The sequence below is a fragment of the Ursus arctos genome, unplaced genomic scaffold (genome assembly GCF_023065955.2).
Source record: "Ursus arctos isolate Adak ecotype North America unplaced genomic scaffold, UrsArc2.0 scaffold_1, whole genome shotgun sequence".
NCBI classification, from domain to species: domain Eukaryota; kingdom Metazoa; phylum Chordata; class Mammalia; order Carnivora; family Ursidae; genus Ursus; species Ursus arctos.
This window is the reverse complement of record NW_026622763.1, coordinates 40,282,481-40,309,946: the sequence shown is the minus strand read 5'-3', so window position 1 is coordinate 40,309,946 and position 27,466 is coordinate 40,282,481. Positions and strand designations below refer to the sequence as shown.

The following is a 27,466-nucleotide window of genomic DNA, read 5'->3' as shown; positions in this document are numbered from 1 at the left end:
TCAGGCTCTGCACTTGCAACGCCCCAGCGCTCTTCACGAACAAGGCTCTGTGGAGCATCTGAGGTTCAAGACATTCAAAGTCAAACTCTCCACCCCGCCCAACCAACCGGTTTCTGTATTCTACATTGTAGTTGATTACACAGCACCTGCGCCTAGGGCAGGACAGAAACAGCAGGACTTGAAATCCCGGGACTGGGGTTGAAATTCCAACTGTCAGAGCCTTACCTAAATTACAAGAATAATGATCACCTTGGAGACACTTCCTAATAACTACATAGCAGGGAAGGGTAAAGCCACTAGGGCCACAACAATTTTTTGAATCTAGATCCACCTAGAAAACCAAGCTAGAGCCCTTGGCAAGATTCCCAACTGGTTTGCAAAGAAGGAAGGAAGCATGTGCAGCGATGTGGATCCCTCGGCTGTCTGGACTGCTGGGCACTTTGGGGCAGCACCCCACGGGACAGCCCGTTTATCCCAACTGCTGAACAGACCCCCCATGTGCCATGGTACGGCGGGAGATGGCAAGGTCTGGCCAGAGCCGTTCTGCACTTGTCTTCCTCCCCTCATTCTCACGTACAAACAGGTCACCACAACCTATAGACTCTTGTCCCTACAACTTTCTCAGACTCCCAGCTACCTCCATCCTCATGTCACCGCAGAGGTCTCAGTTACCGTACTTCATCTGAATTAGTACAAAAGAGGCCCAGCCAGTTGCCCTAACTCCAAGATGGCCTGTATAAAAATAGTTATTGTCCTAAAACCCCTATTTATTCCTTCTTTCTACTTAAAAAAAAAAATGATCCCAGGACACCACTGCCAAAAGACTAAAATCACTCCTGGCTCCGGCTGAAGTTCTACGCTCTTCTCGAACACTGCCGGCTGTCCCACTATGCCTTGTGAGCTCCAGCCAGGGCGGCCCAGTCACTCACATTCCTGCACGCTCTCCAGACTTCACACAACAGTCTTCCTGCCCATCCAACCCCCAATAGCTATGTAACCCCTAATTCAAGCAATAAGAGCACCATCTAATGTCACAGGCACTCGGCACCTTACCAGCTCTCCCCAGAGATTCTCGCTCTTTTCCGTGACATCACAACTCTGTAGACAGCTTGAGGTCTCACAAGTCATCACCTCCCTCACTAATCTGGAAGGTCCCCAAAGCTTAGGGCCAAGAGTTTATTTACCTTTCTACCTCCCTCACCTCTGCCCCACAGCTCAACATACAGCTAATGCTCGGTAAGCCCGGATGAGACAGATGTTTATGGAGCCTCATGAAATCATCGAGTGAAAGACAAACTGAAGTAACTCAGGGTGCCTCTGAGGACACTCGAAAAAATAAAGGTCACCACCACAAAAAAGTCACATCCACCTACACAGTGTCCTCTTATGATGAAAGGGATCCTGGAAAAGTCTCTTGCCAACTCAGCTGCCAGCCAGTCCGGAAGAGCTGGGGGAAGCAAGTCTTGAGAGCCCTAGTGCATAAAGACGGACTATTTTTACAGGCCAAAAGGCACACGAAGTAAGAATTTCCAGTTTGAAAGGAAGAAACAGGGAAACTAAACCACAAAAATAATAAGAGTATCCAAATGCAAATTAAAAATGATTCTCTTGAGCAGTCTGCTAGAAGGTTTCTTTCCCATTTCAGGGAAAACATATCGGACTCTGTAAGTTTTATTTTTTCCTTCCACTGTATCATTAGTGACAAAGTCAAGGTGACTCACAGGTATGAAGCTACGGTAAGATTTTTCCTGCCTTAAAAGGACCTGTTATTCCTCAATTGCTTATTAAAACACCATGCACTTTAAAAAAATGCAGTAAAACCTAATGTTGAATAAATATCACATCTTCAGAAACTATTCACTGTGTGCTTCCTTGACATCATTTCTTCCCGGGAGTCTTACAGGGCCCAGGTGGCCATTCTGAGGGATCTTCCGTAGCTGGGCAGAATCAATCCCACCTCAAGACAGCGCAGACGCTGGGTGATTTCTAACCCCCACCCCCAAATCTTTGGTATCAGCTTGCTTCCTTGTGAACTGCTTCTCACACTCCAAATCTTAGTTACTTGCATTCTCACTGTTTGATCTTAACCACTTTCAATAAGAACTATAATAGGACCAAGAATAAATAAACAAGGCCCTTGGCTGGAGCAACACCTACTACAGGAAATGAAAAGCAAGGAGAGATCTGACGAGACCTTTCACACAAGCTGCGGGCGGGTCACCTCCTCTGCAAAGCCACACCCAGAGCTTACAGACCCAAACCCAGGTATCCACAGCAAGATGTCAGAGGTCCCTGCATGGAGACAGAGGTGCCTTCCCCGCTGTCCAGGTCAGACAGACAAACTCAAGTCAGAAGAGGAGGAAGTACGGGAAGCCAACAAATGGAAAGAGGGGCAAGTTACCCAGCGTCAGAAGTTAGTGTGTTTCAGGGGCCAGGCACTTTACCAACATCCCCTCTATCCTCTCAAAGAACTATGAGGAAACCAAGAATCAGAGAGCTTGTCAAGTCACTACCAAGCACACAGAGCTACTAAGAACAGGGACTTTGGATCTGAACCTCAGGTCTATACATCTTCTAGGGCCAGAACTTCCCACAGCACTACATGGCTTGGACAGAATTTCTCCATTTAGAGGGCAACAAAGGAAGAAACAGTACAGAAGTTCATTGTAGGTAATGCAGATAAGACCTGCTTAAATCTCACCACCATTTCTAAACAAAATAAAACCAAACCATGCCCTCGGAGAATCCTTCATACACATACACTCAAATTTTAACAAATGTCTGAGTGCATATATACATTCATTCAAATCTCAAGAGAACACACCCCTGGCTCTAATAAGAACTCTTGAACTGAGAAAAAAAATGTTGTAAGTTATTTTGTAATAGTAAGCTACTTTTAATAAAGAAAATAAAGATCTCAAAGTCCACCATCATTTTCTGATTAACAAAATAGGAGATTCCTAGCCTGTAAGCCTCACTTCAAGACCTCTAAGTCCCATATCAAATATTAACACTGGACCCTAGGATGTATACAGCAGGCACATATTTTCTTTTGAGTACTGGAGTCCCTCACATCCAGAGTCCTTGTGAAATATCAAAATGCCCAAGACAGAAGTGTCTGTAATACCTCCTATATTCTCAAATGACACTTCCCTGCAGTGTTACAATGGAGTTGTGACCTGGGCACAACCACGCCACCTGCACTCAGCTACATGCGCTCCACAAGGTGGGGGACAGGTTCTAGAGGACGAGACACACACTTCGACTGTTCCCTTAGCCACTCTCGGCCCCTACGAACCCTCACATAATGGGATTCTGCATAAAAGGTACACATTTCTGGTACAACACAGACCTAAGCACAAGCTACCGACTTCATCGGGTCCATCCAAATAAACAACCATCTGGGTCAATGGCAGAAGAAAAATGACCATGCCACCCAGAAACGGCATGTCTGCATATGGCATTTTTGAGCAGTTTAAGGGATGTTCAAGAGTAACCAGATGCAAAGGTTTCTGCCTTAAGTGCCAACTTTATCACTTACCTCCACAAGGAGCCCCTTTGTAACTGTGCTTCAGACAACCAACAGTCTGCTCAGCTTCCATGGAAGTCTTGCTCTCCTTGCCTGGTGAGCAAGTGTGGACCACGCTGGAGGACTTACTCTCCATCAGCTGCAGCAATCACTCACTCTTGTTTCCATACGGAGCTCACAGGAGCCTCACAAATCCCTGAGGCGGGACACCACGCGCACCCTACCTTTGCTTTACCCCAATTTCTCTTTCCTGTGCAGAAGTGCTTTCTTAAACCTTTGTGCTTGCATCACAGCTCGCAGAGCTGGTTTCCCTTACAGGGCAGTTTTACAGATATAATTCTAATCACTTCGCACAAATCTCGTGCAAACCCAGAGAGGAATAATACAAGTAGTTGGTGGCAAAGCTGGAACTGGAAGCCAGGCAGTGGGTCAGTCACTGCCTTAGGCTGCTTTCATGTCCTGTTCACAGAGAATAAAGCCTGCTGCCCGTCAGGAAGACCTATGCTTGCCAGGAAACACAGACACCAGAGGATGAAATCCAGTGGGGGCGGGAGGGGGGTATCTGGCTGAGGATGGAGAATTGAGAGGACTGATACTGTGGGAATCCATTCGCGGCCACCAAGTCATATGAAGGAAAATGAAGATGGGCTCCACGGCAGATGGCTACACTGAAACAGCGACCTCCACAGAAGAGCTTGTGTATCAGGCCCTGCAATTCACAGTCTGCATCTCATTTAAATTTCAGTTACCCTATAAAGAGAAGCACGATTATTACCCCCATCTCCCAGATAAGGAAACACCTACAACCTACCCAAGCACACCAAGTAGCAGGTGAATCCAGTTCCAAGACTGGGGTAGATGGAGACTTCTGCACCTATCAGTATCATCAGTACTTTAGTTAGCTAAAACCAGAGTCTCGCAGGTTTCTGACTGATGGTGGGTAATACATTTGGCTTTTCCAAAAGTGAGCTCAATCTGAATAGGCCTAAATCTATTAAAGAAATTGAATCAACAAATAACGTTCCAACAGAGAAAGCACCAGGCCCGGATGGGTTCACTGGTGAATTCTACTAAAGATTTAAGGAAGAAATCATACTAGTTCTCTATAATCTCTTTCAGAGGACAGAAGTAAAAGGAATACCTCCTAACTCACTCTAACAGATTCTATGAAGCCAGCATCCCTCTAATACCAAAATCAGAGACAGTACAAGAAAACTACAGAACAATAGCTCTCATAAATATGGATGCAAAAATCCTCAACAAAATATTAGCAAATCAAACCCAAGAATGCGTAAAAAGAATTATAGAGGCAACTGGGTGGCACAGTCGGTTGAGTATCTGACTCTTGGTTTCAGCTCAGGTTGTGGTCTTGGGGTCACGGGATCGGGCCCCACATCAGGCTCTGTGCTCAGCATGGGGTCTGCTTCAGATTCTTTCTCCCTTTCCCTCTGCCCTGCCTGCTTGTGTGCACATGCACTCTCTCTCTAAAATAAATCAATCTTCAAAAAAATAAAAGAATTCTATATCACAGTCAAGTGGGACTGAATCCAGGTGTGCAAGGCTGGTTCAACATCAGAAAATTAATGTAATCCCTCACATCAATAGGCTAAAGAAGCAACATCACATGATCATATCAACAGATGCATAAAATTCATGGCAAAATCCAATACCCATTCATGATAGAAACTCTCAGTCAAGTAGGAATAGAGGGGAAATTCCTCAACTTGATAAAGAGTATCTACAAAAACTCTAATTTCATACTTGATGGTGGATACAAGAAGTTTTCCCACTAAGATCAGGAACAAGGCAAGGATAGTCCCTCTCACCACTCCTTTTCAACATTGCCCTGGAAGTCCTAGCTAATACAATAAGACAAGACAAGACATATAGATTGGCAAAGAAGAAGTAAAACTGACTTTTTCCGCAGATGATATGATCATCTATGTAGAAAATCCGAAATAATGGACCGAAATATTCCTGGAACAGGGATTACAGCAAGCTCGTAGGATACAGGATATACAAAAGCCAACTGATTTGCTATATACCAGTAATGAACAAGTGGAATTTGAAATTAAAAACAATACCATTTACATCTGCACCTCAAAAAGTGAAATCCTTCAGGATAAACAAAATATGTAAAAGATCCACATGAAGAAAACTAAAAATCACCAATGAAAGAAATCAAAGAACTAACCAAATGGAGAGAGATTCCATATTCATGGAAGGAAGACTCTATATTGTCAAGATGCCAATTTTTCCAACTTGATCCACAGGCTCAACGTAATCTCAATCAAAATCCCGGCAGGTTATTTCGTAGATATTAGCCAAGTGATTCTAGAATTTATATGGAAAGGCAAAAGACCCAAAATAGCCAATACAACTTTGAAGAATGGACATTCACATGCAAGAAATTAAATCCAGACACCGACTTTACACCCTTCACAAAAATTAATTCAAAATAGATCACAGACCTAAGTGGAAAAGACTAAACTATAAAACTCCTAGAAGATAACATAGAAGAAATCCTAATGACCTTGACTATGTCAATGACTGCTTAGATACAACCCCAATTCATGAAAGAAATAAATGATGAACTGAAATTCATTAAAACTAAAAACAACTCCTCTGTGAAAGACAATGTCAAGAGAATGAGAAGACAAGTCACAAACTGGGAGAAAGTATTTGCAAAAGATGTATCTGATAAAAGACTATAATCCGAAATACACAAAGAACTCTTAAAACTCAAAAAGAAAACAAACAACCTAATTTTTAAAATGTGCCAAACCTTAACAGCTCACAAAAAAAGATATACGGGTGGAAAATAAGCGATGAAAAGATACTCTATAACATATATCAGGGAACTCCAAATTAAAACAATAAGAGACCACCATACAACTATTAGAATGGCCAAAATCCAAAAAACTGACAATACCAAATGCAAGTGAGGATGTAACACAACAGGAATTCTCATTCATTGCTTGTGGGAATGCAAAAACCGTACAGCCACTTTGAAAGAAAGTCTGTCAATTTTTTATAAAACTAAACACTCTCTCACCATATGAGCCAGTAATCATGCTTCTTAGTATTCAAAGGTATTAAAAATTTATGTCCACACAAAAACTGGCACACAGCTGTTTACAGAAGATCTATTCATAACCACCAAACCTGAAAACAACCAAGATGTCCTTCAGTCGGTGAAGGGATAACCAAATTGTCGTGCATTCGGACAATGGAATATTATTCAGCACTAAAAAGAAATAAGCTATTAAGTCATGAAAAAGACATGCAGGAACCTTATGTGCATAATTATTAAGTGCAAAAGCCAGTATGAAAAGGCTCCATTCTATAGGATTCCAACTATGTGACCTTCCAGCAAAGGCAAAAGTACGGACATCGTAATTACAAAGGTGAGTAATTGCCAGGGGTTCAAGGTGGGATGTGTGGGATGGATGGAATGGAGCCCAGAGGATTTTTAGGGCAGTGAAAATACTCCATAGGATATCATAATGATGGATACATGTCATTATATGTCTGCCCAAACTCACGGAATGTCTAACACCAAGAATGTAAACTTTAGACTTTGTGTGATGATGGCATGCCAATGTAGGTTCACTGATTGTGACAAATGTCCCACTGTGATGGGGGATGTTGGTAATGGGAAGCCTGGGGAGGGGCAGGGGTGTATGAAACATCTCCAGACATTTCACTTAATGTTGCTGTGAACTCTTCTTTAAAAACTTCTATCAAAAAATAGTAAGTGAGCTCATTAACTGCCACTTAGGGCCATTGACCAATAAAGGAGGACTTGGCTGCTGATGAAAGTGACAAGAAAGTCACACCTCCTTAGAAGAGTTTCCTCGATTTTATTTCTCAGAACGCTTGTGCAAACAAAGGGTTCCATGTGTGTTCACTATTCACTAGCTACTCTCCATAAGCCACCAGAGGCAAAGCTTACTGGTCTAACACTCCAGGGCCGGATAATGAAGATTCTCCCTGTGGTCCCAGTTTTCCCTTTGTGAGGCACTCCGGTTCTTACTGAGCTCTCCTCTAGAGATCACATTCTGTGTTCACTTCAGCTTCCCAACGCCAGGCTCTGCACACCTTGGCTCTGCACCCGGAACACAGCCAGCCATTCCTGCCCACACACACACACACACACACACGTTTCACGACAAGCTTGAGGATTCAAGGAGCGCCAACCTTTCCTACCTATTTCTACTTCATAGTCACACGCATCACTGTTAGCTACAGGTATAATAGCTTCCGTGGGCTTCTGCGACTTCTCGGAGAATCAGAAACGATCAAAAAGAAGAGATTCCCACCACGGCTCTCCCTGCCCCCATCTGTTTTCTTGAGGTAAAAAGACTCATTTCTGAGCATGGCACTGGGTTTGTTCTCGCCGCCATCTGACACCACCACGGGGTGCAGCTGACGATGCTGTAAAGTGTGACTGGATAAAGCCTCCAGTCATCATTAACCGCAGGCAGTGGGAAACATGCAGCAAAAATGCCAAGAGCCTGAGAAAATGGGAGAGTGACAGGAGCATAGAAGAGTAGGGTTGAGGGGCGCCTGGATGGCTCAGTCGGTTAAGCGTCTGCCTTTGACTCAGGTCATGATCTCGGGGTCCTGGGATCGAGCCCTGCATCGGGCTCCCTGCTCAGCAGGGAGTATGTTTCCCCCTTTCCCTCTGCCTCCTCCCCTGCTTGTGCTTCCTCAATCTCTTGCTCATTCTCTCTCAAATAAATAAAATCTTAAAAAAAAAAAAAAGAAAAGTAGGGTTGAGAAGGCCCCTGAAACCCAGCTTAAAATATACTCCCTTTGCTCACTGGCTAATGATAGCAAAGCCCTGACAGAGAGGTAGGACCTTAATTAAAGAATCCGTTCTCTCTAGATACGGGGGAAGCTACGTTTCTAGCTTTATACATGTAAAGTACCATTACATTGAAATTGCTTATGTGTCCATTAGTATTTTCAACCAGTCACATGAGGCTAATGACTGCCAATTACTAAACTATCCATTTTAACAGGTACATACCTATGCCCCCTCCCCACAGTAACTGAAAGAAGTGATTAGATCCTATTTCCAAGGCTTCCATGGGGAAACAAAGACAAGAACCAAAGACAAGGAGCTCAGGGACTGTCAGGGCAGAGACGTGCAATGAACATCTATGCAGAGGGAGGAGGAAACACAGTGCTCCAAGTGTTTGGAGCAAGAAGTTGTTTCTCACACAAGGAGAAGGAGACACACAAAGGAAGGCTGGTTGAAGCAAAAGATGTAAGCCACACATGAGGTCAAGTCTGACGGAGGAAGTTCTGACCTCGGGCACCAGGAGGGGAATAAAGCGATGGGGGAAGTGGAGCACAGGGCTGGTTTAGAGCATGGCAGTGACTTGGTCGAAGGCCATTCAATGGGGGGGGGACGTTGTCTTTTCAGTAAATGGCACCAGGACAATTGGATAACCACGCGTAAAAGGATGAAGTTGGCCCCTACCTCACAACATGTAGGAAAAATTAACATACAGGCATAAGTCTTTGTGACTTTGGGTTAGGCAATAGTTTCTTAGGGCATCAAAAGGACAGTGACAAAATAAACCGGACTACATCAAAGTTAAAAACCTGTGCTTGAAACAACAGTATCAAGAAAGTGAAAAAGACAACCCACAGAATGGGAGCCAATTTGCATAACTTGTAATTCGAATACAAAAAGAAGTCTTACAACTCAATAATAAAACTACAGGGAGATGCCAGTTCACATGCAGTAGGATGGCTGTAATAAAAAGAAGACTGACTACAGGAAGTGTTGACAAGAATGTGGAGAAACTGGAAATCTCACACTCTGCTGGTGGGAATACAAAATGTTGCAGTTGCTTTGGAAAATACTTTGGCAGTGCTTCAAAATGTTAAATATACAATTATCATGTGATCCAGCAATTTTATTCCTAGGTATACACCCAAGAAATGAAAAGATACATACACACAAAAATGCACACATAAATTTTCACAATGGTATTATTCATAATAACCAAAAAGTAGAAATCCAAATGTCTATATACCGAAGAATGGATTTTTAAGCGTGGTATAAACATACAATAAAATATTAGGTAATGAAATGGAATGAAGTACTGATACATACTACATACAATGTGGATGAACCTAGAAAACACTGTTATATGAAAGAAGCCCGTCACAAGAGCCCACATGTTACAGGATTCCATTTATATGAAATGCCTGGAATAGGCGATTCAGAGATAGAAAGTAGATTACTATTTGCTTAGGGCTGCGGGATGGTGGATTAGCGAGAGGGGGAGGGAAGTAGGAAGGAATGTGAGTAATTGCTAATGTGAATGGGTTTTTTTTTTTTTTTTTAAGGGAGATAAAAAGGTTCTAAAATTAGATTGTGGCAATGGTTGCACAACCCTGTGAAAATGCTAAAAACGCTGAACTGTAAACTTTAAATGGGTGAATTATATGGTATGCGATATATCACAATAAAGCTGTTTTTAAAAAATGCAATGGGATAAATCACAATGGAAAAGTATGTAAATTTGAACTGAGAGAACAAAAAACTTTTATGGGTCATAAAACAGTTATAAACCTAATTAAATGGAAAATAATGATCTGGGAAAATGCTTCAGTGACATACATGACTGATATCCTTAAAACAAACAACAGGAAAGCTGTGATGATTTGGTAAGAAATACATATGGCCCAGAACATTAGACAAACACCACAAAAAATTCCCCAAAGAAAAAAGTACAAATGACAAGTACATTACAATCAATTCTCAACATTAGTTTCCACCAAGTAACCCCACTTGCATAGTCTATCCAATGAAAATATTAGAGATGCCTTTAAATATTAATACACAAGAATGTTCCTCCACTGTTCTTTATTTGGTGGAAAACTGGGGACCTCTTACATGTCCAGTGGTCCAGCAAATGGGCAAATGCCTCACTTGTGTACTACAACACAGGGCAGGAAAGATATTGAACTGAGTGTCAAAAGAGGTGGTCTTTCTGGGGGTACGAGGAAACCAAGATTTACTGTACCTTTATTTAGTACATTTTTGTAATGTCTTTTCCTCCTCAAATATTATTTCTAAAATTTAAAAAATAAAGATAATATCAGTGTATTTACCTTCATTAAAAAAGAATATGTGATTATCTCCTATAATTCCTTACCAGTGGTTCTCAAACTTTGCTACATATTAGAATCACCTGGGAAGCCTTTTTTTTTTTTTAAAGATTTTATTTATTTATTCGACAGAGATAGAGACAGCCAGCGAGAGAGGGAACACAAGCAGGGGGAGTGGGAGAGGAAGAAGCAGGCTCATAGCAGAGGAGCCTGATGTGGGGCTCGATCCCATAATGCCGGGATCACGCCCTGAGCCGAAGGCAGACACTTAACCGCTGTGCCACCCAGGCGCCCCCTTTCTTTTTTTAAAATCCCAATGCCCAGTCCATACCTCATATGCATTAAATCAGAATCTCTGAAGGTAGAACTCAGGCATCAGTCTTCTTTAAAACTCCGGGGCGAATCGGAGGCATGGACAAATTGTATATGGGTGAACCAGGATGGCGGGTATGGAAAAAAGGGCACTCAGAAAGGTCCTCAGGTTCACAGTGGAGCAAAGGCATGCACACGGGTTCAATGTGTAAACACAGAACAGAGAGTGTGTCTCCATCACGGCTGGGCGTGGCAGTGAGGCACAGGCCGCAGCCCACTCCTTGGAGTAGGCTAATGTGTGACAAGTTTCCAGGAGGAAACAAAGAATGTTTTCCTATTCACCACAGCAGGAGGAACTGTCCTTGCTGAAAGTTAGAGCCCTAACTGTGGCCCTGACCACTTAGGTGAAAGCAGGGCCTAAAACTAGCTGGTGCTACAGGCAGGCTTGAGCTGGGACTGTTCATTTCCTGGGTTATTCTCCTACCCCTCGCCCCCCCCCCCGAAAAAAAGCCTCAAAGATGCATGTGGCACATGAAGCCCACAGCCTCCCTGTGTGCATACAACCAGAACACAAAGCTCCGTCATTTACAGCTCAGGTGTCAACAATGTACAGGCAGAACAATGCAAACTGGCATCAGAGGACATGCTGGGGACAGAGCGGGGGACTTGGGCTTAGGCCAAAGCTGTACCAGTAACTTCCACACTGGGGCAAGTTCCATCCCTTCCATATCTGCAAAAGAGGCCTGGCACAGATGGCCTGACCTGGTCCGGAGGCCTTGCCAACTCAAAAATGTCTATGATCCTGGGGCGCCTGGCTGGCTCAGCTGGTGGAGCACGTGACTCTTGATCTTGGGGTTGTGAGTTTGAGCCCCACATTGGGTGTAGAGATTACTTAAAAATAAAATCTTAAAAAAAAAAAAATAGAAAATGTCTGTGATCTTCCCCACATAACAGAGAGTGTGGTTGTAGCTAAAACTGGAAGCCAGCTGAGTGTTTTTTTTTTTTTTTAAGATTTTATTTATTTATTTGACAGAGATAGAGACAGCCAGAGAGAGAGGGAACACAAGCAGGGGGAGTGGGAGAGAAAGAAGCAGGCTCATAGCGGAGGAGCCTGATGTGGGGCTTGATCCCAGAACGCCAGGATCACGCCCTGAGCTGAAGGCAGATGCTTAACGACTGCACCACCCAGGTGCCCCCAGCTGAGTGTTTTTCTGACCGTGAACTTGATCTGACTCAACTGTGATCATTCCCCTGACACGGTATCATGGAAGGAAAGATAATGGGAATTGTCTGAGAAGTGCAGACAGAAGGGAAGTTCAAGAACAGGAAGGTGAGAGGAGGACTTCTCTCAACCCCTTCTTACTAATTCAGACCAAGCACCGCACCAGCACTATTCACCTGAGACCATTCCCAGAAGACAGTTACCTTCAAAAAGAAGCCTCTAAAAGAATGCGGGAGGGAATGTGAAATCAATACAGCTCTTCTGGAAAGTGACTGGGCAGTATGCATCAAGCATCTTTAAAAATGCAGTCCATTTAGTTCAATAATTCCACTTCTGGGAACTTGCCACTCTTACGATATCAGATGTGCGCAAAAATTACTGGACAAAAATAGGAGCTCATCAGGAGCTCTGGAGACTGGTTGCACAATGTGAATGTACTTTACAGGACTGGACTGTACATTTAAAAACAGTTAAGATGGTAAATTCTGTTACTTGTATTTCACCACAATTAAAAACTTTGAATTCACAGGCATTGAACAGCAAAAACAAAGCAAAATATCTTAGCTCATGCTACAATTTTTAAAAACCTGAAAAATAACAAATATCTAACAATTGGAAATTAGCTAAAAATCAATCACGGAATATTGAAACAAATGACATTAAGTCTCAAGTTCTTCAAGCAAACTGTAAATTGTTCATGATATAATATTAAGTGAAAAAAGGCAGTGCACGTGTGGTCTCAGGTCTTGATGGAGTAGATTTAAAAAATCTTTTAAAATAAAAACGCTAATTTTCCACAAGAAACACTTGCAAGGTGAGAGAGGGAGGGCCTGGACAATTAACTTATGGTCCAAGAATCAAAGGGCAGAATGACTTCCACTTCGCAGCCTGTCAACCTGAAGGTTTCTCCCTTAAAGAAGAAACATCCAGCCAGAGGGGTTTCCAAAACTGCTACCGCAGGAATTGGAACTGGACCGGAAGCAGCAGAGAGCACCACCTAGTCTCTCCACACAAGCGAGGATGTAAAAAAGCAGTATCCCCCACTTCCCACCCTCTCCTGCTGCACCCCATCACAGTATTTTAAAAGCGTGCTTGCTTCCCGTTCATGCCCTACCTTTGGAGTGTTTCATAATGGGCCCAAAGTGATCTGGGAAATATAATCCAAATATAAAGTAACTAATGATATTACTAATAAATAAACCACAGGAAATGGGCTTTGCTCTTCTCTGGAAGACAAAAGGATACATTACAAATATTAATGAATTCTTAATCCAAAAAAGCTTGCAACTACCACAGAACTATAATGGATACTGGTCCTTGTTTACCAGCAAATGTAGTTTCCATTCCAAAAAAAAATTGAACCAATCCTCAAAAACTGCATCTTTAGACTAACAAGTGAAAAAAATATAACTATATGGAACAAGGTAGTAGGAGAATAGTATTAACTAGCAATATGAGTGGAATGTAAAAAACTCAACCATGAAAAATGCAGGGTCACATTATTGCAAGGTTAATGAAATCGTCTCTGGCCCAGAGTTCTGATGGCCCAAGAGCTAATCACCTATTGTACTAAAAAACAAACTTTCATTGAAACAGGCTACACGGAGTGCCTATTACCTACCCGGGTTTATAGTATTTGACCTTTGCTTTGACCTTTGCTAAAATAGTTTCGGTCCCTGACAGCCTCTTGATTAGCACAATTAGTGAAGAGTTTCTACCCAAACAAGTAAAACAGGTTTAGATTTTCCTTCTTTTTCTTTTTTTTTTTTTTTTTAAGGCACCTTCTTAAACAAAAGAGGGAGAAAGGGGTCTTATTATACAAATGAGAACAGAAGGCATCACGGTAATTCGGAGCTGGTTCTGAATGATGACAAGATCCTGAAGCCCAGCCCAGCTGGTGTAAGGGGAGCGCAGGGGGAGGGCTCAGCACCTATGGGCACAGCATGCACACCGTATTTACTGTATCATTAGCAACAACAGTGTGAGCTTTTTAAATAGATGGCTATTTTTAAATCCAACGCACGTTCACAACCATATGCCAACTAATTTTACAGGCAGGTAGAACACTAGGTCTCTGGATACTTTTCTAACAATACGGCTTAAACAGAAACCTGTGAGTGTTAGACACTGTGGAAAAACATTATTTATCGTCTGATGTACCCTGAGTCACTGCCATTTTTAAGCAAGCATCTCTGCCCTTAGCTTCCCTTTTGAATTAAAATTGCCAAGATAATGAAGCCAAATTACCACTGTGAGACACTAATTTGCTGCACAAATTTGGGCAACGCACAAGCATGGCTCCGTTGGAGAAGAATCTGCTTAGTGTATTTAATTTGGCCCCAAAGCATCTAATATGGAGAATATTCTCTTCAATCCATTAAAAGGTTGAATGTTGCACAACTACTCCCTTCTGTTCATAAGGCCTTGCAAAGAATTTAGCAGAAATAAATTTATTCCTATGGAGAGAAACAAATTCTATGGTATTTTCTCAAAACCAAAAATATCAAATTTGGTCAAGACACAGGAGACCAGGCCTCATCAGGGATTTCTGGCCTGTGAGAGCCTGTGGCTTCTGAGACCCTTCTGGACAGCCATATTTTCCATGTTTGCCGTGCCATTCGTTGCTACCTAGCATCCCACTAACACCCCCACAAAATAAGCACAATGTAGCTCTGAGGTGATGGAAGTCTTAACCTTACTGTAATCATTTTGCAATATATACATGCATGTATAAAGTCACTACGTTGTACACCTTAACCTTACATGTCATAGTCAAGTGCATCTCAATAGAGCTAGAAAAATCAAATTAAAAAAATTAAAAAGAAGATTCAAGTCTCACTAAAACAAACTTCTGTTAATAATAAAATTCTCTCTGAAATACATATTCCCTAGTCTCTTAGGTATTCTCACCAGGCCTAAGGCCCAAGCAGCACCAATTCATTTGCAGCAGCACAGACTACGTACAGCAGGGCAAATTCTACCAAAGGTCCTATCTCTGCACTTAGCACTTGCATTACCCTCAACCGAGGTCCCTTAAGAACCAGACAGGGGGGTGCCTGGGTGGCTCAGTCGGTTAAGCGTCTGCCTTTGGTTCAGGTCATGATCCCAGGGGTTAAGAGTCTGCCTTCAGCTCAGATCATGATCTCAGGGTCCTGGAATTGAACCCCACGTCTGGCTCACTGAGCCTGCTTCTCCCCCTCCCCTTGCTCATGCTCTCTTGCACACACTCTCTAATAAATAAAATCCAGATAGGTTCAGAATTCTAATATCGGTTTTATATAGATGAGGTATACTCAAAGAAGCCATCGTGCCTGTCCATGCCCATCAGACACAGGCTGCACATAAGCACACTGATTCAAGGGGAAAAGGACAAATGACAGGGCTGATAAAGGAAAAAGTAAAATACTGTGCATAATTTGTAGGAAGAAGAGTAACTCCAATGGGATAACCATCAAGAAAGGCAGTGTGGGAACCACGACTTGAAAGAAGGGAACAAATCTGACAAAGAGATATAGTGGTAGGGAAAGGCAAAGAGAAGGAAGGACATTCCAGGAATTTCCCCAAATACTGATAAACAGGTCAAATTCCTTGGCACAGGAAATTGCTTCATACCAAAAAGGTTTCCAAGTTCCAGCTAATGACTGGACTGTAAACAATGTTGTCCAAAATAAGAAAGCTCTAGAACAATAAAGGGTTTTGGACACTCACCAACTCATAGCACCATTTCTAACATTCAAAGCCTCAAGGTTTGCCTTCTTAATTTTGTCACCACACAAACTGCAAATGTCCACTACATGATTCCGAAATAATGCCTATCACATCTCTAGTAATACAAATATTGAGGAAGACAGAAAAACAGCGACCAATTTTATAGCCCCAGGACACACTTTAGACCAATTCCAAACTCCTTCATGTGTAAATGAGAAGAATCCTTACACTGGCATATGATCAATAAAGGCCCCAAAACTATCCTGCCCTCAGTAAACAAATGCTCAGCAAACCTAAAGACCAAAGAACGCTCATGATTACAGGTATCAGCATTTTGGGAAGGCTTTCCTCACATCTGAATCATAACCCCTCAAAGTTAAGTAACGTTTGTGTTTTCACTGGTCATGTTAAGCACAAAACCTTGGTAAAGATGAGGAAAGCCAAGATATTTTAAACAAGTAATCCATACCTTTGCTCCCATCCCTTTACAAGTCTGAATTTTCAAAAATTTTACAGTTGTTCAAATGCTGGGTGACGTAATCAAAGAAAGTATATTGGTATATAACACTTGGCAGTAATAAATGGACTACTGTCAGATTACTCTTGCCAAAATCCAGAACCTTTAAATGTACCACGATGAGTTTAGATTATAGCATTCCCTAATTCATGACCAAGAAAACAAGACCAATGATTAACATTAATATTGATAACAAGATCTTGAATTTTTGTGAAAGTCCAGCCTGAGCAATCCAAATAGTTTGTAAAGAGGTTGAACTAAAGAAATGAGTCTAGTCAAATCATAGCTTTCTTTTTTTAAAGATTTTCTTCTTCCAGAAATTACTGTAACAAAGAAAACAACCTCCCAGAAAATTCCTTATAAACACTAGTTTTGCTTCATTTCAATACATGCATTGCATACATAACCAAGCTGGTATAGGTGCTGTTTTATAGGTCAGTTACCTGGAGATTTTTTATTTGATCTTGATTGCACCGAGTGAGACTGTCGAGGCAGCAGAGGTGACGAAGGCAGAGACATGGAGACGCCTTTGGCCAAGCTCACCCTGTATGTGTCCTCTGCTACAGGAAGGCTGCTCACAGAAAAGTCACCACCATGGCCAGGGGGCAGGACTTGGGGGGAAGTCTCGGGACCAAAGTCACCTCCTAGAGTGAAGAGAGAAAACCTTAACTTAGACCATCCATTATAGGTATATTTATTCCTAAGAACTACATCCTTAAAATATAATTCCCATATATTTCATGTGTATGTTGTTTTTTAAGTTTTTTTTTTTTCTTCTACCTCTCTTAGGACTTTTTACCGTGTGAGAGAAAATTCAAGTTTCACCACTCAAGTATCAATGAACTCCACATCTCATACCCTTTTCTGTACGCTATCAACTGGTCCAGTTTCACGCCCAACAATGGGTGCAGAAAGCCATCAATCTGGGTTAGGGTTTTTTTTTTTTTTTTTTAAGATTTTATTTATTTGAGAGAGAGAGCACGAACAGTGTTGGAGGGAAGAGAGAGAGAGGGAGAAGCAGACTCCCCGCTGAGCAGGGAGCCCTATGTGGGGCTCAATCCCAGGGTCCTGGGATCATGACCTGAGTTGAAGGCAGACACTTATCCAACTGAGCCACCCAGGCACCCCCAAGGTTAGATTTTTTTAAGATTTATTTATTATATGATGGCTAACTGAACATAATAAAAAAAAATTTTTAAACAAAGATTTATTTATTTGAGAAAGCATATGAGTGGGGGGGGCAGATTCCCTCAAGTAGACTCCCTACTGAGCATAGACCCAGATGCTGGGCTGGGTCCCAGGACCCTGAGATTATGACCTGAACTGAAATCAAGAGTTGGACGCTTAATCGACTGAGCCCCCAGGCGCCCCCAAGATTAGATTAAGACCAAGTATAAATGATCCATAAGCAGCTATGATTTCAGCTCAAGTTAGAGAGGGGGTTTTACATAGGTATCATAGAATAGATTCGAACACCCAGATGCTTTCCAGAACTCCCTGGCTTCCCACCACTTCTCTCCAAGGGAGGGTCTCCCAACTTCAACATTCCTCCCCAGCACCATACATCTCTTCTCTCATCAGATCCATGCCACACTCCCCACAGCACAGGGACCACTCTCCTACAACTCGACAAGCCCAACCCTTAGTTGTGGGACTGGAAACAGGACTCAGTGATGAAGCTGGCTGTCCCTGGTGTTCAGCCCCTAAATGAACTTAAGGACAAACAAGCGTACTATTATGAAATCAGATATTCTAGCGTAAGCAGATCCAATGACAAAATACAGAGGACACAATTACAGTATAGAGAGTACAAAAGGAAGAGAGTATGTTGGTTAGGATCAGCCTCTCTGGAAAAGATACAGCTGGTCCTCAAGCATTCAGATAATAAGCTCCCCTCTCTTGCTCCTCCCCCACTTCCTCCCCTCCCGGGTATACTAAGAAGCAACTGAGGATGGGTGAGAAGGGAAGGTAAATCATTGCACTGATGATTAAAACATCTACAACCTCTAATTTCATATACAGCAGAAGTGGAAAAAATATAGAAAGTTTTTTATAAGCAAAATAGTCTGATAACTAGTACCCAACTTGTCCTTACCAGACCTTCCGGACTCTGAAAAATCAAGGCCTGGATTTGAATCAGAAGCTCGATTTTTGTTGATCTTTGTGTGCAAGACTCAAAAGAGATGTGACCCAAACTATCAAGTTCAAATTGCATCGCTAATAGGCAGTCAGACCGCGGGTAAGGGTGAGGGTGAGGGGTTAAGACAGACAGGCTTGTGCTTGACTTTCGAAGGCTACTCAAAACCAACAGAGCTGTGAATGGAAAAGCCACGGGTCCCACAATGGGTAAGTTGGCAACATCGGAAAGATCATTTGAGTCTCCCCTGGGCCAGCTATGCTCGAAGGGGTTTTAACAGACCTGGGAAATTAAAGGTTCATCACTAAACATCCAAGTGACTGATATTTGAAGAAAATAACAGAATTACCAGGAAACCCTCACTAGAATTTTCAGAAACAAGAACTTCCACACAAACGATCTGTCTCTGGGGGAAGGAAGCCAGAATTAGTGGAAATCCTTACATCCTAAATCTATGTGTACAGCAACAGTCACCCACTCTGGTCCTCCTATAACCCTCGCTTAGCCTGCTTCCTGATCTGCACTGTAAGAAACCACCACCAATTCCCAGGACCAGGAGCTACTTTTACCACCACTGGAGAGAAGCCAGGAATCTTTTTGAAACCATCTCCTTGAGGTCTTAATCCAGGACATGAAGTTTCCCGGCTGCCTCTCCACTGACTATCTGTCAATGGAAGGGACCTTAAGGCAGAGCTGGGGATACGCTGTACTGGTCGCACTGGTCCCTGAGGCCAAGTGACCCCCATACTGAGGAAATTTGAGAAAGTAGGGGGAAGGACAGCTGTTTTCTTTGGTCCAATCCCTGGCTCATATGACCAGTCCCCACCACCACAGTGGTCTCATCTGGGGAATGCAAGCAGGTGCTAGGCCTACAAGAATGGTGCCTGTCATCTGATTTCCTGGATATTTGGCAAGGAACACTAGGAGATGGAGAACAACTTGGAAAGCATGGAGGCCATAGCCCCAAGAAGTACACACACAGGATGTAGGGGGGACCTTGAAGAGGTGGTCGATGTGGTTTGCCCTGTGGCTGCTCTCATACCACCCAAATCACACACCTGCTAGTCCAACAGCTAGATTGGCCTGATAAGAGCAGGTGCTATGACAAGGTATGGTCTTCCCTACTCACATACTAGTATTTCTAACCTGTACAAAAAACAAAAAAACCAGGACGCCTGGGTGGCTCAGTCAGTTAAGCACCTGCCTTTGACTCAGGCCATGATCCTAGGGTCCTGGGATCGAGCCCCTCATTGGGCTTCTTGCTTTGCTCAGCAGGGAGCCTGTTTCTCCCTCTGCCTGCCACTCTTCCCTGCTTGTGAGCACTCTCTTAAAAATAAATCTAAAAAAAAAAAAAAAAAAAAAAAAAAAACCAAACCAGACTTTAAGCCCCTTAATTTGGATGGGGACACACAAAATTACAGAGAAATGCACCTATTATGACAATGCCAGAAATAAATGGTAAAGCTCGTTACTGAAACAGGGTTTATTTTCTTAAATACTTAGTATTCTCCAACGTGGTAAAAGCAAAAAACTGGGGAGTGAAGGGTAAAACAAAATTAAAGAGTTACCTAATTACAAATTCTGCCCATAAACTTTGTTTATATCAAGCAAAGCAAATATTTTCATTAACTGCAAATATGGTGGGGATGAGTTTCCAAAGCAGGCCGTAACCATGAGGACCTTCAGTCCTTGGAACAGCTGCACTCTGACGCCGATTTTATATGGTCTGCAATAAAACGAGACTTGGAGATGGGGCTCGGCAAGGAAGGGTTTCTATCTCAAGTTTGCTTTGACATCTCACCATAGTATCAGTCCCAAACATGTTGTCCTGTTGGTTTGTTTTTCAGACAGTTAAAGACCCTTACCTTTCAGCTCCTTTTTAGAAAGGCACAAAGCAGGGAGAGAAGTTTTACGTACGAACAGGCCACATGAAACCAGTGGGGTGATCCAGCAGCTTGGAAGCTGGAGGTAGCACTCTGGAGCCTGGTGCTTTAACTCCATGCGAGCAAAGGGGTTCAGGTCAAAGTACACCCAAGAGCATCACAAGGACGCAGACGACGCCAGTGGCAGAAAGTGAGAAATCTCTTAGGGGCATCCACGAGAATTATCCAACATTGGTTCTGGACAACAGGACACCAGAAATTCTCCGGCTGATTTCACATTCCTCAGCAGATGCTTAAGGAGGCTTCAAGAGGAATTAAAACCATTTCACTGAAATAACCAGCACTGTGGACACATTTCCTTTAGCTCGGAATAGCTGGTGTTCTTTGAACTGTGACCTATTTTATTCCCACCTAAATTAAATGATGAGACGCACTTGGATCACCCTTCCTGTCGCCATAGCAGAAATGCCAGCCCAGGTAGGACGAGGCACCCTCTCCAGAGTAGGAAAACCATGTTATCAACCACCCATGATCTGCCAGGCCGCCTCCTGTTCCACTGGCAGGTGTTTCCCATGGAACACTGATGTACCACAGACACACACATCCACCCCAACGGGCTTTTAATCTCAGAGAACATCTAGTGCAATCAGACTGTTTCACAGACAGGAAGCTGGGACGTGGAGGTTAACTATGGGGAGCAGGGACCAAGCACCTAGAATAAGCTCCTCTCCCAATTCCTGCAATTGGCCAGCCCACTGCTCCACACATTTAAGGACTCTTTTTCGAAAAAAATGGAGGTCTCCAAAACAGACATGTTTTTAAATTAAGAAATCTATAAAGGGTCAGCATGTTTTTGCTTTTAAGGTTTAGGCTTTGCAGGTCACAAACAGCTTCTGTCATACACACCCACACACATAGGCTTTTATTTTAAAATCACCACTTCTTTCAGTTCCAAAAATAAAAGACCACAAAGGGCATAGGGGCATAAGGTTCCTCCCATTTGTAATAAATATAACTAAGTACATACATATGCACATACATACAACACAAAAGAACTATAAATCCAAGTCATAGTTTACAAAGATAATGGAATTATCAAAGGGGATAAAGCCATCCAATAAGGCATTTTAAATTGGCAGAAATGGCTTTTGATAATAGTTCTTTATTTTCTAATTTTTTTCACTGTACAGACTGTGAAAAGGGATTTAAGTTCATAATGGAAGAAAATGCAAATCTGGGAGATGATGAATGTTTAAAGGTGTCTATGCAGAATGGCAATGTCCAACATTACAGATTAAAGTAAATGGAGTGCAGGATTAGAGAAGGCTTAAAAAAAACGAGGGCAAAGAAGCCAGGGAGATGAAAGCAAAATCGCATTTCAGAAAGAACAGAACTGAGAAAGGCAAGGGAGAGCTTAGACATTCAGGTAAATAGGTCTGCAGATGCAGGAAATAAGATTTCCATTTATTGTGCCATTGAAGTGACTAGGTGAGAGGGGAGGGGGATGGAAGCTCAGAACAGAAAGAAAAGATGTTCTGTTTATCCAGTTCCAGAAAACGGGACTTGTGCAATACATTTAACTGGGGCATTAAATGTGTTAGGGTATCTTTTGTGCAGTCCCTGCCTGGGAGCACATTAATGTTTCTTAAACATATTTTCCATCATAAGGTTTTATAACCACATAACTCATATATATTTACAGAAACCTAGAAAATTGGAAAAGATTTCCTCCCACAAGATCCAAGTATCATTTTGGGAGCCTCTGGAAGGCCCTCTCCGCAATGGAAAGCACTTTACACTGTTTTATGTCTTACAGGATCTCCCCCAAGTAACCAGCCAGAGCTACTGATTGTTAATGTACATTCTCAAAAAGAGTTAAGATAAATGTATCCAAGAAAGCAATTTTCCAGAACATTATTCAGAATCGTGACTAAGGCTCAATACGGCCAAGAGGCAACAAAGCAGCTCACTCCCACCCCCAGTATAGAAAAACCTGGTCAACAGGACAAGTTTATCCTTTTGTCTCGAAAAATCCACCAAGTGGATTCTAAATGGAGATCAGTAAATACTATCCTCACAGTTTGATTCTTAATACTCAGTAGTTATAGAATCAAATGTACTTTACCCTAACACAGGTGATGGGGAAAGAGACTGCCATTTCCTCTCTTATTGTCAAAATTCTCCTTTAAGGCAGGTCACCAGGAAAGTTACTGAGCTTAAAAAATACAAAACCTTGAGGCACCTGGGTGGCTCAGTCGGTTAAGTGTCTGCCTTCGGCTCAGGTCATGATCCCAGGGTCCTGGGATCCAGTCCCTGCATCGGGCTCCCTGCTCAGTGGGGAGTCTGCTTGTCCCTCTCCCCCACCCCTGCTCATGTGTTTGCGCATGCATGCTCTCTCTCTCTCAAATAAAATAAAATCTTAAAAAAAACAAGACCTTAGAAAAATTCCCACCCCCAAGCCCTAGGGGGGTGTATTTCAACACAATAAATGCTTTCCTTGGAATACTATGTGTTAGGATAGAGTTCAAGGCACTTTATACTCATTATCTCATATCGTCACAATGACCCCGTGAAGTGGGTGTTGTTTTTATGCTCCTCTGACAATGAGATCACCACACAGAAAGCACCGGGTATCTTGCCCGCCGACACTGGTCAATGGCAAGAGCTGAGTCTGAACCCAGGCAGTCCAATCCAGAATCCATTCTGCAACCCTGAAAGAAGGCTACTGAGCTATGTCTTTCAACATTACGTCATTTTAACTACTTAATAGGGAATGCCAAAAATAGTATATATAGGTCTATACGCAGTACCAGGCCACCATGAGAAGAAACCTGTTCCCTCGTCTATTTTCACTTTTCGTGCCGGCTGGTTAATTAGCTCCACAGAACTCCTGGATCATTCCATTTGGGAGGCACTGAGGCCCAGATCGTTAATTTTCTTTCAGTCAGTCACACCTTATGCTGTCACCATACAAGCAAAGTGGATCTGAGATAGATGTTTAGTCACCAAGCACCTTAAATAGTTTCTTCTCGTCTTCCTTTGCGCTGTAAATTCATTTAACTCTTGCAGCCCTTGGGCCTCCTCTCTCTACCCAGGGTGGAGGCACTGATTGCCATTCCTGCCTCATCGAACCAAGAATCTGGCCACTCCGCCTGGCCCAGATGAAGAAGAAAGTAGTGGGCCGCTTGTGGTCAAAGCAAGCTGGCAGGGTTCATCTTCAGGGTGCATGGAATCCATTATTCTCCCTTTCCTTGCCAGGTACAGTCAGTACTCAGGTCCCCGAGTGCCGTGGAGGACCCCGCACTCAGGTTCTGCAGACTGGCCAGACCCGCCGCTCCTGCACACAACTGAAGCCGCAGCTCCCAGTCCCCGTGCACAGGGAAGCCTGAGCCTGTCCCAGGGAGGCTGTCAGAGCTGCGCTGGGGTGTGGCTCAGGCATGGGTAGCCCCCCCTCCCGCCCCCCCCCAAGCGTTTCTCAGGTGCAGCCAGGATTGAGAAACCACCAAGGCAGGAAGGAGGTCAAATGTTATGCTCCTCTTCCAAGACAGGTGGGAGAGATGAAAAGGGAAAGAAACTGGAGGGAATACTCAATCATACAGATAATTAAAATACAACCTACATTCCTTTAGTGTGTGTATGTTTATGTGTGCCCCTCTGTATACACACGTGTATATACACTGTATACTTATGTATATAAATATATGTAAACATACACAGTTGTACATGTGTGGAGGGTCTCTAGAAGGACACACAGCAGCCAGCAGCAGTCGTTGCCCCTGGAAAAGGGAATGGACCAAGTAGGAGCATGGATGGGAGGTATACACTTTTATATAGTTTACATTTGATGTGCATATGTTTCCTGTAAATATTTTAAATTTGCATTCCCTAGGATTGAGCCACGTATAGATACAAAGATCTTAAGTCTAAATGGGCCACCCACCATGGCCTGACTTGGCAAACGGATGAAATGAAGATCTATTCCACAAACACCATTCAAAGTGCTGGTGTGTGGGGCTGACTGCTAGGAGGTGAGCTTATTTTCCACTGGCTGAAGCAGACAGTACAGGGAACGCAGCACAAGACCCTGTTCTGAAGGAGGTGGATTCTCAGTCTCAGTGGGCACACTTGCTCCCATCATCCATGGGCTCTGTGTAGGTACATGTTCCATTTCTTCTCTGCCCACCCTGCACTCTGGCTCTCTTCCAGGTCTGGGGCATCTCAGCTGCTGGTGGGGGAGTGTGGGCACGCCTGTGATTGCAGGGCACACAGGATAATCCAGGGGTCTGCCAGGGAGAGGGCAGGACGAGGGAAAGATAGGCTAGAGGAGGTAGAGAGGATGGGGGGAAAGCAGAGGCTGAAAGGGCTAGGCATGAGGCAGGATAGGGCCAAGGAATACAGGGGTGCAAGGAAGAGGCGGAGCAGCCAGGAATGCAGGGGGTGTGGTGGTGGTAGTCTACAGGTGATAAAAGCATGAATTCCTGTTTCCTTTAAAACTGCTAGCAAAACCTCTCCGAAGACCCCAGTAAGATACTTGTAACTACAAAGTAAAAGACAAACTCATAAATGCAAAAAGCATATGGAAAGATAAGGGAGCGCCAGAAAAGGAAAGAATTCTCAATAATGTTAACGATAACAACAGGGCAACTTTGTTGCTGTTGCGACAGCTGGGGGCCTCAGTACACTTAGCCCACTGGGTCAGGGAGCGACCCGGGCCCTTATGCTGGCGTCCACGCTTGTCTTCGCCCCACGCCCACCAGCAGGAAGCAACAGATCAATGTAGGGAAAACAGGGCTGACTAGACCTTGACCTTCGACGAAAAGCCTCCCTCCCCAAACACCCCCCGAAATAATAAATGGTGGGACAGTGAGGAAACATATAGCTCTTGAGAGAGAGGAAAGGGAGTATCTTCCTGAAGACACAAAAGAAAAAAAGCAGAAAAAAAAATTCAGTGACGTGCATGGCACCCTCGATGGAATTCAGGATAACATGGCCTCTAGACCCTTCACGCAGCTGCGTTTCTTTCTTATTTTCTCTATACACCAGACTCAGATTAAAAATAAGGGAAGAAAAGCAAGGAATTTAAAAAGCAGTCACCAGATTATGATCCACATTCCAGGCATAAAGAGTAGAATTCACACTATGGAAGATCCACTCCGTGATAAAGAACAAGCCTGAGGAAGTCCCCCAAGTGCAGAGGAAAAGGGTAAACATTTTAATGATGTAAGATTACGGACAGGAAAAACAAAAGGTGTTTCTGAGAAGAAATGAGGACGTGATCATTGTAAAAATATTTAAAAACCTGAATTAAAGTATGCAGATAGGGGCGCCTGGGTGGTGCAGTCGTTGGGCGTCTGCCTTTGGCTCAGGGCGTGATCCTGGCGTTCCGGGATCGAGCCCCACATCAGGCTCCTCTGCTAGGAGCCTGCTTCTTCCTCTCCCACTCCCCCTGCTGTGTTCCCTCTCTCGCTGGCTGTCTCTCTGTCAAATAAATAAATAAATAAATCTTTAAAAAAAATAAAGTATGCAGATAAAAAGGACCCACCATACCCTAGGCTGTGACCCTGAAAGGAACACACCTTGATTCATCCTGGTATTCTGGCAAAAATAAGTTGATAATTTTTTCTTAACCATAAAATCCAGGTAAGTATATAGTAAAAAAAAAAAAAAAAAAAAAAAAAAAAAGCTGAATGGGCTGCAAAACCTGAGTTTTTCAAAGGAACAAGAACCCAACTGCCCCCAGACTGCTTATCTTAGGTCTTCAGGCTGCTGGATCAGTGGACCACACACTGCGTGGCTACAACAACACAAATCTATTCTGTCCCATATCTGGAGGCTTTGAGTCCGCAATTAAGGAGTCTGCCAGGGCCAGGCTCTCTCTGAAGACTCCAGGAGAGAATCTCATCCAGGCCGTTCTTGGTTTGTGGTGTTGCCTGTTATCTTTGGCTTGTAGACACATCGCTCTAACCCCTGCTTCTGTCATCACATGGCATTATCCCATGTCTGTGCTTTTCTTCTAAGGACAGTCCTAATAAATTAAGGCCCCCGCTAATCCAGATGACTTCATTTTATCTCAACCGCATCTATGAAGACCCTACTTCTAAATAAGGTCACCTTCACAGGTACTGAGGGTTAGAACTTCAATGTCTTTGGGGGGGGGGGAGGAGGGGGAGACACAATTCAACCCACAACACTTCTCTCTAGTACCAAAAACCGGAAGTCAAAAGCAACATCTACAAAACTTGAGGAAAGGAAGAGCAAGGCCAAACCTCATAAAACCACACCAAGTTTTCTATTAAGTACAATATCAACCAGAAAACATTCTCAGATATTCAGAGGCTCAGAAAATGCCCAGTCCATTTATCCTTCTTGAAAAACAAAAACAAAAACCAGTTACTTAAGAACCAAAATAAGACATTACCATTAAGGGGGGGGGGGAAGGCTATAAACTATAGCCCAAGCCTAGCCTTCAAACACTGCACTCACCTGTCCTTTTCTGCTCCCACTCCCTTCTCATTCAGGAAATGTTGTTTGTGAACCATATCCTTCACTCCATAGTGCAGAAACAATCTCTTACCTTATCTGGGAGCCTCTTAAAACAATAGTGCCCTGTGCCAGAACTTGCAAACAACGGCTAACATTTTTTGCATGGTTGTGACACTGGGTAGAAAAAACCTCTCCCACACCACCCCGCCCCCCAACCCCTAAAGAAGCAGAAGAGCACAGAACACCACAACAAACATCTTCATTGCCAAAGAACTGAAATTATGGAAAAGGAAAATTTGAGTTTACCAGATGATCAACATTTTTAAAGACATATGGAAGAAACATTTAAGCCAGTATACACAATCTTGTATATGCTGTGACAACAGGAAAATATGCACAACCAGAAGCTAGAAGGAGGTTCGATAAATCGTTGATGGTTATTCTTAGGGGGTGGAAGTAGCAACGGTTGTTCCCTTTTACATTTTTGATTTGACACATGTTCTGACATTTTTATAATGAGAATATTTTAGAAGAAAACACA

General features: G+C 43.1%; 1 protein-coding gene across 11 annotated transcripts in view; it reads right to left on the bottom strand.

Moving 5' to 3' along the window:
* The window catches only part of TANC1 (tetratricopeptide repeat, ankyrin repeat and coiled-coil containing 1), a 227,096-nt gene that overhangs the window by 105,437 nt on the left and 94,193 nt on the right, over positions 1 to 27,466 (bottom strand). For all 11 annotated transcript variants that reach the window (XM_057318071.1, XM_048214539.2, XM_048214535.2 and 8 more), the window contains one exon: positions 16,866 to 17,066. In XM_057318071.1, the coding sequence (XP_057174054.1) occupies positions 16,866 to 17,066 (201 nt within the window). The remainder of the gene's footprint in view (positions 1 to 16,865; positions 17,067 to 27,466) is intronic.